The sequence below is a fragment of the Odocoileus virginianus genome, chromosome 33 (genome assembly GCF_023699985.2).
Source record: "Odocoileus virginianus isolate 20LAN1187 ecotype Illinois chromosome 33, Ovbor_1.2, whole genome shotgun sequence".
NCBI lineage: Eukaryota > Metazoa > Chordata > Mammalia > Artiodactyla > Cervidae > Odocoileus > Odocoileus virginianus.
The window spans coordinates 40,098,109-40,110,492 of record NC_069706.1 but is presented as its reverse complement, the minus strand read 5'-3'; the positions used below and the strand labels follow the sequence as shown (position 1 = coordinate 40,110,492).

The 12,384-nt window shown below is 67.4% G+C and overlaps 2 protein-coding genes across 6 annotated transcripts in view; one reads left to right on the top strand and one right to left on the bottom strand.

Moving 5' to 3' along the window:
- Positions 1 to 758: 758 nt before the first annotated feature.
- CYP2W1 (cytochrome P450 family 2 subfamily W member 1) lies at positions 759 to 5,612 on the top strand. The gene is made up of 9 exons (XM_020882336.2): positions 759 to 920; positions 1,832 to 1,994; positions 2,230 to 2,379; positions 2,447 to 2,604; positions 3,970 to 4,143; positions 4,442 to 4,580; positions 4,802 to 4,986; positions 5,146 to 5,287; positions 5,402 to 5,612. Exons 1-9 carry the CDS (start codon positions 759 to 761, stop codon positions 5,596 to 5,598), a joined length of 1,470 nt encoding a protein of 489 aa, XP_020737995.2. The 3' UTR covers positions 5,599 to 5,612.
- A 3,283-nt stretch (positions 5,613 to 8,895) lies between these two features.
- CHLSN (cholesin) overlaps positions 8,896 to 12,384 on the bottom strand; it is a 67,363-nt gene continuing 63,874 nt past the window's right edge. For all 5 annotated transcript variants that reach the window (XM_020882345.2, XM_020882346.2, XM_020882343.2 and 2 more), the window contains 2 exons: positions 11,801 to 11,882; positions 8,896 to 9,533 (listed from right to left, as the gene is read on the bottom strand). In XM_020882345.2, the coding sequence (XP_020738004.1) occupies positions 9,354 to 9,533; positions 11,801 to 11,882 (262 nt within the window). In that variant the 3' untranslated portion in view covers positions 8,896 to 9,353. The remainder of the gene's footprint in view (positions 9,534 to 11,800; positions 11,883 to 12,384) is intronic.

Genomic DNA, 12,384 nt, shown 5'->3' with positions numbered 1-12,384 from the left:
TTCCAAAGGGGCACCTCCTTCCTCCCAGTTGGGCCTCCAAGCTTTGGAGCAGAGTGCAGCCCAGACAGATAGGGCTCATAAACCCGCCACTTGCCGCCCCAGCGGCCTGGCCTGCAGGCTGGTCCCCTCTGCGTAGCCGACCCGCCCCCACGCCCACCCTGTCCTGGGAAGGCCAGTGCCGTCTGCCTGGGGGACCGGGCTCCCACAGCCCCCAAGGGGCACTCCGTCACTCTGGCAAGCTCGCTGTTGGGCTCTGGAGCCCTGGCATTTGAGGCGCTTGCCATGTAGACCTGGTGCCCGCCCTGGCCCAGGCAGAGGTGCTGGGTGGACACAGGTGGTGGTGGGCTTGGGGGGGCTGCGGGGTTCCCAGGTAGGGAGGCTCAGAGCCTAGGGAGGATGGGGCCCAAGGCCCTGGAGCCCTGGTTCTGGTGGGGAGACGGGGCAGAGGCAGATGGTGCAGGGGGCAGATGGTCACCGCGCTGTGTCCCCCCAACAAGGCAAGGGCTGAGGAGGCCCCAAGGGCCCAACTGGACGTCTGCTCCCCAGATGGTTCCCCGACCCCTGGCACAGACTGGCCCCCACATTCCAGGCACGCCTGTCGCTTTAAGCGCCTGGCTGTCCCTGCAAACTGCTCCTTCCACATTCTCGGGGTGGTGGGGTGGCGGGAGGGTGGGGTGCCGGCACGCCCTCCCAGGAGGCCCATAAGGCGCAGGGCAGGCAGCACCCGGGAGGGGAGCTGGCCGCCACCCGCCGGACTCATGGCCCTGCTGCTCCTGGCACTGCTGGCACTGCTGACGCTCTGGGGGCTGCTCTGCGCCCGCACCCCAGCCTCCCGATGGCCCCCGGGGCCGCGCCCCCTGCCCCTCATCGGGAACCTGCACTTGCTGCGGGCGGCACAGCAGGACCAGGCGCTGATGCAGGTGGGTCCACGTGGGCCTGTGGGCGCCCTGGGCCCCCGCCTACCCCATCTGGGGGAAAGCTGAGCCCCCAGTTTCCAGGACCCCCATGGAGTGGGAGGTTTGTGTCCAGCCTGGCACTGGCCTGACATGGAACAGGAGGCCCACGGGCCCACCTTGCCTCTGAGAAGAGAAGCACGGTCCACCCCAGAAGGAAGAGGATGGGCAGTGCAAGGGGCCAGGAGGGCTCCCTGGAGGAGGCAGCAGTTGATGAATGCCCACGGGAGGCCCAGGTTGGGGTGGCAGAGGGCAGAAGGTGGGTGCTCCTGGGAGCGGCACCCGCAGCCGTGGTCTGGAAACAAATGAGCAGGACCAGCACACAGAGGTGCCTGGAGGCGGGGGACTCTGCAGGAAGTGGCTGCCTGAGCTGGGCTGAGGCTGGACCCCTCACTGCGCTCAGTGAGCTGACCCGGGGCTGAAGGCCTGGCCCATCCCCAAGGCTGGGCAGCTGATGCCCGCTCAGCTCCCGCCTTGATCACGCGCAGTGGTGCAGCAGGGACTGCCCAGGAGGCTGCCTGGTGGCCCTGTGGGGGAGGGGGGGTGCAGGAGCCCCAGTCCCTCGGGGAACCCTGGAGCGCCCTGAGCTGGGGCAGCCACCCCGCCAGGTGGCAGGTACCAGGGCTCTCAGGCCTATGCCCAGAGCCGGGCCCTGGAGGCCACCATCCGTGTGCTGGGGGCAGAGCTGCCGGCAAACAGCAGTGGCCGGCCCTGCTCCACTGTGTGATCCACAGCAATTCACTGCCCACCCCCAGGCCTCAGTCTGCTCATCTGCAGAATGGGCAGGGGAGCGGTAAGGATAGAAGTGGCTGGTGGGCCGTGAGGGCCCCCCAGGGACCCGGGTGGGGCAGAGGATGAGCCCTGCCCATTCCCACCAGCTCGCCAAACAGTACGGGCCAGTGTTCACTGTGCACCTTGGGCACCAGAAGACGGTGGTGCTGACCGGCTACGAGGCGGTGAAGAAGGCCCTGGTGGGCGCCGGGCAGGAGCTGGCTGGCCGGCCCCCAATTGCCATCTTCCAGCTCATCAACGGGGGCGGGGGTAGGTGTGTGGGGGGGGCGGGGTGCAGCAGGGGCCGAGGCATGGTGAGTGCTCCCATGAGGCCCAGGGGGAGCACCAGGGTGCCCGCATGGCAGGCCCAGAGCAACGGGGGTGGGGCACACCAGGACTGGGCCCACCACGCCAGCTGGAGGGGGCGCTGGGGGCTTGGGGGCCCTGAGGCTCCGTCGGGATCCTGCCCCAGGGCCGCTCACCACTGGGCGTGTGCGGCCCGCAGGCGTCTTCTTCTCCTCAGGTCCACGCTGGCGGGCCGCCCGCCAGCTCACCGTGCGCACCCTCCATGGCCTGGGCGTGGGGAGGGCGCCCGTGGCCAACAAGGTCTTGCAGGAGCTGAGGTGCATCATGGCGCAGCTGGACAGCTACGGAGGTGAGTGGGGGCCAGGGCGCCTCTGCCCTGCACAGCCCACAGCCCTGAAGCCTCTCTCCCCCCACAGGCCAGCCCTTCCCGCTGGCCCTACTCCGCTGGGCTCCCTCCAACATCACCTTCGCGCTCCTCTTCGGCCAGCGGTTCGACTACCGGGATCCTGTGTTCGTGTCCCTGCTGGGCCTCGTTGACGAGGTCATGGTCCTCCTGGGGAAGCCAAGTGTGCAGGTAGAGGTCGCTGTTCTTGGCCTGGGGGCTGGGGGGGAGTCAGAGAGCGAGGTGGGGGCAGGGAGAGGCTCCTGACTTCACCAGCCACGTGACCCCAGGCCAGTGCCCTGTGCTCCTAGAGAACCAGGGGAGCTGAGGACAGGGGCCCCACCTGCCCTCCATCCCGTCAGTAACAGGCGCACCCGCTCACCGGTGGGGGTGGCCCTGGGCGTTTCCTCTCGGATATGGCGCTTGGCTCCCCCCAGGCCCTCAGAAATTCCTGCAGGGTCAGGAATCGTGAAGACGGGCATGGATTTCCAAACCCCATGGCGGCATGCATTTCATTTTTCCTCAGAACTTAAAAACAAAGGAAGTTAGTCGCACAGTGGTGTCCAACTCTGTGCGATCTCACGGACTGTAGCCCGCCACATCCACTATCCGTGGAATTCTCCAGGCAAGAATACTGGAGTAGGTAGCCGTCCCCTTCTCCAGGGGATCTTCCCGACCCAGGGATAAACCCCGGGTCTCCTGCATTGCAGGCAGATTCCTTACCAACTGAGCTACTAACTAAAAGTGTTCCTAATCTGTAGGCACCACGACCAGTTTTAACTCCAACTCGCTCGGGCATGCGTGTCGGTGTGGGGCGGGGTATGTGTGTCTGGTGGCACGAGGCTCACGTGTACTCCAGCCCCATCTCTCCAGGACCTGAGGCCATGGGCGGGGGGCGGAGGCTGCTGGCTTCGGTCCTGATCCTAGTCACCCCACCTCCCCTCAGGCTGGCAGAGCCTCAGTCAGGCTGGAACACTGGACTTTCCCCCAAAAGTAGCCTGGCCGAGTCCCTCCAGGGGGCGCCAGCAGGCCTGAGGCTGGAGGGTCAGGGGCTCCAGGGAGACAGAATGTCCCGTGGCCTCCCATACCTGCACCCTGAGCGATGGCCAGGTCCCGGGGGACGGCGTGGTGCAGCGGGCAGCTGACAGCCGTGCCCGTCAGGCTGTGCTGTGGCCCCCGGCTCATGGCGTCCGGAGCTGAAGCTTGAAGTTGGCAATTATCCTTTTTTCGGAATATCTCAGCGAAGTCAGTGACTTCCAAGGCGGGTCCTGCCCCGCCTCCCTCTCACCTGCTCTGGTGGGTGTGGAGCGGGGCCGGTTACAGCCGCCTGCTGTGACTTGCACGGACCCCGGCTGTGTAACCTGTCGGTTGGCCCCTCCTCCGCGCACCCAGGTGGAGGCTTTCCTCCGCGCCCCCGGGGCTGCCGTCCCACGGGGAGGGAGAGGGAGGGTGGCACCTCTGCCGGGAGCCTGGGGCGCTGCGGGTCCGCACAGTTGGCCCCACCTGCGGGCGGAGGCCCGCGCTTAGCCCTCACAGCGCGGCCCTGCCCGCCCCCAGCTCTTCAACCTCTACCCGCGGCTCGGGGCCCTTCTCCAGCTGCACCGGCCGGTTCTGCGCAAGATCGAGGAGGTGCGGGCCATCCTGAGGGCCCTCCTGGAGGCGCGGAGGCGCCGCACACCCCCGCGAGGGCCCGAGCGGAGCTACCTGGACGCCCTGATCCAGCAGGGTCAGGTGTGGGCGAGACCTGCCCCCGCCGAAGAGGCCGCGGGAGGGGGGAATCTTGGGGCCCCGCCTGGGGGAGAGAGCTGGGGAGGGAGCTGGCCGACCCTGCGCCATGCCGTTCCACTCCCTGGCCGGGCGCCTCCGAGCCTCGGTCACCTCACCTGAGACGCGGGGCGTCTGCGAGGCCGCGTGAGCCCTTGACTTAGGAGGCGCCTGTCTTCGACGCCTTTCTCGAGGCCGGGGCTGTCTGCGTGGGGGTTTCACGGAGCCTGCCTCCGGCTAAGCGCGGCCCCGCCCACCTCTGCAGGGGAAAGACCCCGAGGGCCTGTTTACTGAGGCCAACGTGGTGGCCTGTGTCCTGGACATGGTCATGGCCGGGACGGAGACCACCGCCGCCACGCTGCAGTGGGCCGCCCTTCTGATGGGCAAGCACCAGCGCGTGCAGAGTGAGCCTGGGGCGCGTCTCCGCGGGGCCCTGGGCGCAGGGCGGAGCCAAGGTCGAAGGGGGCGGGGCCCGGGATGCAGGGCGGGGCCCGGATCGCAGGCTGCCAGGCTGAGGTCTCAGGGGGCGGAGCCCAGGGCGCAGGGGTGGGGCCGGGGTCTCAGGGGGCGGGGCCTGGGGCGCAGGGCGGGGTCCCAGCATGCTGGGCCTCTGCCTCGCCGGCAGGCCTTATACACGAGGAGCTGGACCGCGTGCTGGGGCCAGCCCGGCTCCCGCGGCCCGAGGACGTGCACGCCCTACCTTACACCAACGCCGTGCTCCACGAAGTGCAGCGCTTCATCACGCTGCTGCCCCACGCGCCGCGGTGCACGGTCGCTGACACCCAGCTGGGCCCCTACCTGCTCCCCAAGGTGCGAGGCAGGTCCCCGGCGCCCCAGACCCTCCCCCCTCTCCTCTCGGCCGCGGTAGATGGGGCTGGGACGGCGTCTCGGGGACACAGATGCTGAGCAGGGCTTCCCGTGCTCCCCGTCTGCGGAGAGCGGCCGGCTGCTCACCTGGCGCCCCCGCAGGGCACACCCGTGCTGGCCCTGCTGAACTCCGTGCTCCTGGACGAGACGCAGTGGGAGACGCCCCGCCAGTTCAACCCCGGCCACTTCCTGGACGTCGACGGGCGCTTCGTCAAGCGGCCGGCCTTCCTGCCTTTCTCCGCAGGTACTGCAGCCCCCGCCGGCCATGGCCTGGTCCCCAGGGCCTCCGAGCTCAGGGCCCCGCCGTCGGAGCTTCCCCCAAGCCTCCGGGACCCACCGGCGCCCCCTGTACCCGCAGGCCGCCGCGTCTGCGTGGGGGAGAGCCTGGCCAGGTCGGAGCTATTCCTGCTGTTTGCGGGCCTCCTGCAGAGGTACCGCCTGCTGCCCCCGCCGGGCCTCAGCGCCGCGGCCCTGGACACCACACCCGCCCCTGCCTTCACCGCGCGGCCGTCTGCCCAGGTGCTGTGCGCAGTGCCCAGGCTGCAGGGGCGCTGACTGCGAGGCCTGGCTGGCCGAGGGCCCCGGGGTTGGGATGGGGGGAAGCTGAGTTGCTCTGGGTTGTGGGTGATGGAGACAGGACAGTCGGACACAGACATGCAGCCCCTCACCTGGTTCTCTGCTGCGACCACCACGGGCTGTGTGTCCCGGGCCAGGGAGCCTCATCTGGGCACCGTGGGAGATGGGGTGCTCCCCAGCTGGAAGGCCCCTCCCAGCTTGGCCCTCCTCTCCCCCTCCCAGGCCCCACAGCCCAGGGCAGAGCTGGGTGTTGTCCCCGCTCCACCCCCAGACCCTGGAGTGTTGCTGATGCCTCTGTGTACACCGGGGCCCCTGCCCGTCCTCCGGGGTCCCCCCAGCAGGTGCCGCACCCCCACATTCCCACAGGCCCCTCAGGCTTCCTGCTGTCCCTGTTCCCACGTTCCCCTCCCCACTGGCCCTCATCCGGTTCCCCAGCAGGGCCCGCGTCACCAGCCAACACGTGCCAGGCACAGGGGTGTCACCCACCTGAACTTGGGGTGCAGGGAGATAGCCGGGGCTGCTGGGCCCCAAGGCGACATCCACCCAGAGGCCAACCTCGGACCAGCATTCCCGGCTTGCTCTGCATTGTGCCAGGCCCTGGGCCCGCAGGGTCCCCTGCAGACCCCACCCTGTTCCTACGGCTCCTGGGTGCCCTGTGGGCGGTGGGCCAGTTGAAGGAGAACGGCTGCCCAGAGCGGGTCAGCCAGGCTGGGGTGAGGCGGGTCGTAGGAGTCTGCAGGGAGGCCTCCTCCAAGCTCTTGCCCCACAATCTCCCAGACCCTCCCCACGAGCCAGCTCCTGGTCCCTCGGTGGAGGCCACGCACCTCGGGGCAGCTGGCGGTGGGTGGGGAGCGGGCCAGGACGTGTAGGTCAGCTGAGATCACAGCCCTTCCTGCCCAACACCACCTCTGCCAGTGGGACACGGGCAAACAAGGCGTAGCTTCCGCCCTCCTGGAGCTCGCCAACAGAACCGACTGGAACAAGGGAGGCATGGGTTCACAGCTGGGGCCGTAGGGCCTTCCTGGAGCCGGGGGGGGGGGGGGGGGGGGGGGGGGTGGCGGGCATCAGATGAGCACAAATTAAAAGGTCTGCCCGCGCTGAGTGTCAGTGACCATGTGGGGAGGCTGCCCTTGGGGCGTGAGCCCGTGAGCAGGACAGGGTCGGAGTGGGAGGAGCCGGGTGACAAGGCACGTGTCCCTCCAGAGGTTCACATGGAACGACCCAGGAGACACCGGTCAGCACACAGATCTTGGGGGTGAGGCAGGGCAGGAGAAGCTTCCTGAGGATCTCGGGCAGGGCTGTGGGTGGCCGTGCCTGGATGCACTGATGGCACACTGGGCCTGGGGAGGGGAGGGGGGAGGGGCTGTCGAACCTTCTCTTCTCAGGATTTGTCTCTTGGTTGGGTTGGACTTTTGTTGCCCCACTGACCCCAGGCCAGTGCCCAGTGCTCCTGGAGAACCAGGGGAGCTGAGGGCAGGGGCCCCACCTGCCCTCCATCCCGTCAGTAACAGGCGCACCCGCTCACCGGTGGGGGTGGCCCTGGGCGTTTCCTCTCAGCTATGGCGCTTGGTTCCCCCCAGGCCCTGAACCTCCTCCAGGGTCAGGAATCATGAGAACCGGCCCTGATTTCCAAATCCCACGGCTGCATGCATTTCATTTTTCTCCAGAACTTTAAAATAAAGGAAGTTAGTCACACAGTAGTGTCCGACTCTGTGCGATCTCATGGAGTGTAGCCGGCCGCATCCACTATCCGTGGAATTCTCCAGGCAAGAATACTGGAGTAGGTAGCCGTCCCCTTCACCAGGGGATCTTCCCGACCCAGGGATAAACCCCGGGTCTCCTGCATTGCAGGCAGATTCCTTACCAACTGAGCTACTAACTAAAAGTGTTCCTAATCTGTAGGCACCACGACCAGTTTTAACTCCAACTCGCTCGGGCATGCGTGTCGGTGTGGGGCGGGGTATGTGTGTCTGGTGGCACGAGGCTCACGTGTACTCCAGCCCCATCTCTCCAGGACCTGAGGCCATGGGCGGGGGGCGGAGGCTGCTGGCTTCGGTCCTGATCCTAGTCACCCCACCTCCCCTCAGGCTGGCAGAGCCTCAGTCAGGCTGGAACACTGGACTTTCCCCCAAAAGTAGCCTGGCCGAGTCCCTCCAGGGGGCGCCAGCAGGCCTGAGGCTGGAGGGTCAGGGGCTCCAGGGAGACAGAATGTCCCGTGGCCTCCCATACCTGCACCCTGAGCGATGGCCAGGTCCCGGGGGACAGCGTGGTGCAGCGGGCAGCTGACAGCCATGCCCGTCAGGCTGTGCTGTGGCCCCCGGCTCATGGCGTCCGGAGCTGAAGCTTGAAGTTGGCAATTATCCTTTTTTCGGAATATCTCAGCGAAGTCAGTGACTTCCAAGGCCGCTTCAGTTGCGGCTTGTGGGGCCTCCGTCCTGTCAGGAGGAAACTTTGTTACGGTGCATTGACTCTACTTGTGGTCCGCAGGCTCCAGAGCTCAAGGGCTTAAAGCTGCGAGGCAGGTGGGATCTTAGTTTCCCTGTCCAGGGATCGAAGCCTCGTCCACTGCAGTACGAGGTGGATTCTTCACCACTGGACCCCGAGGGCAGTCCTGTGCCCTCTTCCTGTCGGTCTGGAACACCTGGGCGTTGGATTCAGGGCTGAGAGAACACGCCTCGCCCCGGGCACAGCGGAAGGACGGAGCTTCATCCTGCAGGGGTTGCGGGGTGGGCTGGGCAGAGGCCCCGGCCGTGACTGGGAACCACGGTGACCCCGGGGGGTGTCCTTGCGTGGCAGAGTTGGGGAACCCCGTTTCTGGGCGGAGGCTCTAGTAGGTGTGTGTCTTTGTGGGGACAGGTGGGCGCTACCCCCATGACCTCCATCCCCGTGGCCCATCTCGGGGGCCTGGCTCCCAGGATGCAGAGCGCTGCACCTGGTGTCCTGTCAGCTCCGGCCCCAGCATGTCCGCAAGCGCTGGACGCCGACCACGCCCGAGGGCAGCGCACCAGGCCGGGTCGACGGAAACATCCCCCCACCCATCCGACCGTCCGAGGTGGCCGGGCCACTCTCCGAACACGGCCTCCGGGTGCCGGACGCGGGCGCTCCGTTGGGGACCCAGGGCTGGGCAGGTGCTACCTGCAGGGGGGCAGTGCTCGGTCCCTGCTGGCGCCTGGAAATGCAGGCAGCAGCGCAGTCGTCAGCCCCGCAGTCAGAAGCTCCACCCCAGGGAGGCCACGGAGCCCACACTCAGGGCCTCTGGGAAGAAGATGAGTCATGTGACGAACCTCGGCCCCCAGGGGCCTGTTTTTTATTGAAAATACAGCCAGGGGGAGGCACGATGGATGAACCTCAGCCCGGCCATCAGCGAAGGCAGGCAGGTGGCCTCGAAGACGCATGGGAGGGACCATCCGCTGGAGGAGGGGGCCATGCCCCCATGCGGATGGGCTGCAGTCGGCAGGAAAGGCCAGCTCTGACCTCTAGCATAGTCCTGGTAGAAAGACAAGATGTTTCCCACAATAAGAAGCTTCTGTGGGAGCCTGCGCGCCACCGGGAGGCTAGGTCATTTCAGAGTGACCGCATTCTACCGTGGAGGGGGTAACTCGTCATCCCCTCTGAAGAGTTCCTGGTCGAGGAGTCAGGAGAGAGAGGCAGGCCCTCCGGGTGCAGGACCCAGAAGACCCAGGGCCCTTGCCCTTGCTGGGGTCCACGGGGCCCAGGCGCCCCCGAGCTGCCTGTTAGGAGAGCAGCTGCAGCACCTGCCGGGCGCGCTGGGTCCCCCCAGGCGGCAGGGCGCAGGCGCCCGCCTGGTCCAGCTCCCGCATTAGCGCCTCCGCCTTCTGCACTGTCAGCTCGCGGGCGCGGCCCCTGAGTCCCTCCAGGTAGGCCAGCAGGGCGGGGAAGTGCTCGTCAGGGACCTGGAAGGGGCGGGAAGGTGGTCAGGGTTGGTGGGTGGTGCGTGGAGACAGCGGGTGTCCAGGGCTCACCCCGAGGAGCTGCTCCCAGACGGCACCCCCGTTCCCCGCACAGGCTCTCCTTATGCTCCAGGGGCTGACAGAAGTCGGCCCTCCTGAAACGCCGCTAACAGTAGGCAGATCATTTTGAGAGAGAAGTCTCTTGGGACAAAGAGAATCCAGGAAGAGGTGACAGTGTTCTGGGGCAGCGATGGATGAGAATGCCGGGTCTCAAGAAGGGGAAGCTCAGGCTGAGACCTGGGAGTCCTGCTCAGCCCCTCCCGACCCCCAGCCCGTCCTTCCTGGGCTGGCTGCGCAGGCCTTCCAGAAGCAGGAGCAAGCGCGGGCTGAAACAGGGGCTGGGGTCCACGTCAGAAGCGGCTGCCGCCCCGCGGACTCCAGAACCTGAGAAGAGGCGGGTGCTCCGCGCGCCGAGTGGGGAGGGCTGCGGGGAAGGGGCGCGGGCTGGCGTTTCCGGCCTCTGCGCGTCAGGCGCCGCAGCGCACGGCCTACGTCAGAGCTCTGCGCAGGGCCTCCTCCACGGAAGAGCCCCACCCCGTCCTGTGCACGCAGAGGCGGCCCTCGACGTCCCCACCGGGGGAGCCCCTCCTAACTGGGATGACTCTGACTATCGTCCCGATGGATATGACGGCCCCAAAGAAACGGATTACAGCCCGTCCAGGGAAACGGGCGAGTCTAGGCTGATGCGAAACTTGCAGTCCACGGCGGGGCGGCAGCAGAAGGAAACAGAAAAGTCCCGGACAGGGTCACTGAGCCACAGCGAGCGTGAGACAGGAGGCAGCTGCCCAGCTCCAAGCGGCCCCCAGGCACGTGCTGGTCACTGGCGTCAGGAGTGACGTCACAGGAACAAAGCTGACAGCCACCCGAGTAACACGACTGACATCGAAGTCAAGCCGCCGCGAACCGGCCACGCCCAGCCCACCACGCCGGGCACAGAGGCGCCCCGCAACTGTCCTCTGAGCACGCAGGGCCGGGCGGGCCAGGCCAGAGAGGAGACGGGGGCAGGTCCCCGGCGAGCGCGGTTCTGCACAGACCCCGCACAGACAGCGGGACCGTTGCTGGTGGACGCCCCATCGTCAGAGAGGTGCACCGCTGGGTCTGACGGCGTCTCCCGGACACAGCGGAGGAGCCGTGGCGGGGCAGAGTGGGCAAGACCTCCAAACACGTGGACGGTGGCTTTTCTGGAGTGGCGGCCCCAGAGCCGGGAGCCCTGTGGCTGAGTCCAGCCGCTGGGCAAAGCCGGCAGGGCTTCTGCTCCCTGACCCCCAGGAGTCCCTCCCTCTGGGCCCAGTTTCATCTCTGGGAAGACGGAGGGCTCAGCGGGGTTCTCCCACGAGGCCTCCGTGAGCTCCATGATTCCTTGTCCTCCTAACACAGGCTACGGGAGGGGGAGGACTTCCCCACCCCTGGAGGGAGGCCGAGTCTAGTGTGGCCCAAGCAAGCACTGCTAGCCGGTCCTTCCCCTCCATCATGGGGAGACCCAACCACACCCTCTGCTGCTCAAGTGTGCACAGGCCTCCCCCCACCCTGAGTGCATACCGACCTCCCCCACCCCCCGAGTGTGCACAGGCCTCCCCACCCCTCAAGTGTGCACAGACGTGTCCCCCCCATGTGCACAGGCCTTCCCCCACCCTGAGTGCACACCGACCTCCCCTGCCCCTCCGTGTGTGCACAGGCCTCCCCGCCCCCGTGTGCACAGGCGTCCCTCCCCCGTGTGCACAGACGTGTGCCCCCCACCCCCCGTGTGCACAGGCCTCCCCGCCCGAGTGTGCACAGACATGTCCCACCCCCCGAGTGTGCACAGGCCTTCCCCCACCCTGAGTGCACACCAACCTCCCCTGCCCCTCTGTGTGTGCAGAGGCCTCCCCTGCCCCTCCGTGTGTGCACAGGCCTCCCCGCCCCCGTGTGCACAGGCGTCCCTCCCCCGTGTGCACAGACGTGTGCCCCCCACCCCCCGTGTGCACAGGCCTCCCCGCCCGAGTGTGCACAGACATGTCCCACCCCCCGAGTGTGCACAGGCCTTCCCCCACCCTGAGTGCACACCAACCTCCCCTGCCCCTCTGTGTGTGCAGAGGCCTCCCCTGCCCCTCCGTGTGTGCACAGGCCTCCCCGCCCCCGTGTGCACAGGCGTCCCTCCCCCGTGTGCACAGACGTGTGCCCCCCACCCCCCGTGTGCACAGGCCTCCCCGCCCCAGGGGGAGGAGCCCCACCTGGTCACGGTCATACATGTGCAGCAGCAGCCAGGTCTGCCTCGTCTTCTGGAACCTCCAGTCCTCGTGCTTCTGGGCCCAGCTGGGGAACAAGGACAGGGCGGCTCAGGTCCCGGAGGGGAGGCGCAGGCGGCCTCTCCCTGATGAGGGCCAGGGCATCTGCAGAGGATCCTCACAGGGAGGGCGGCACCGGTCGGGGGTCTCAGGAGTCTTCGCCAGGTCTCTGCTCGCCTGCTGGGGGCCCTCAGCTGGGACATCAGGCCCAGGGGGCACAAGGCCACTTTCTTCGTAGCCACTGTTTTATGATTCTAACGGAAATACTCTGAATTTCACAAACTCGGTCCTTCTTCCAGAAACACGGATCAGGCAGGGTCACCTGATCACCTGGAGGGGCAGGCACAGCCTTCCTGCCCTGGAGGATGGGGGAGGGGAGGCAGGGAGCAGCTAGGACCCCCGACCTCGAGGGCCACACAGGGGTCCCTGAGGCCTTGGATGTGCTGGGCCCCGGGTGACCAGGACACTGGGAGAAGCCCAGGCCAAGCCGGAGCCCAGTGGAGACCCGAACACTGGGATGGAGGCCGCGA

Bases quoted from the DNA above. Each gene is read 5' to 3' on its own strand.
- CYP2W1 (XM_020882336.2), top strand. From the start codon at position 759: ATGGCCCTGCTGCTCCTGGCACTGCTGGCACTGCTGACGCTCTGGGGG. The intron at 1,995-2,229 runs GTAGGTGTGTGG...TGCGGCCCGCAG, and splicing joins GCTCATCAACGGGGGCGGGG to GCGTCTTCTTCTCCTCAGGT. The intron at 2,380-2,446 runs GTGAGTGGGGGC...CTCCCCCCACAG, and splicing joins GCAGCTGGACAGCTACGGAG to GCCAGCCCTTCCCGCTGGCC.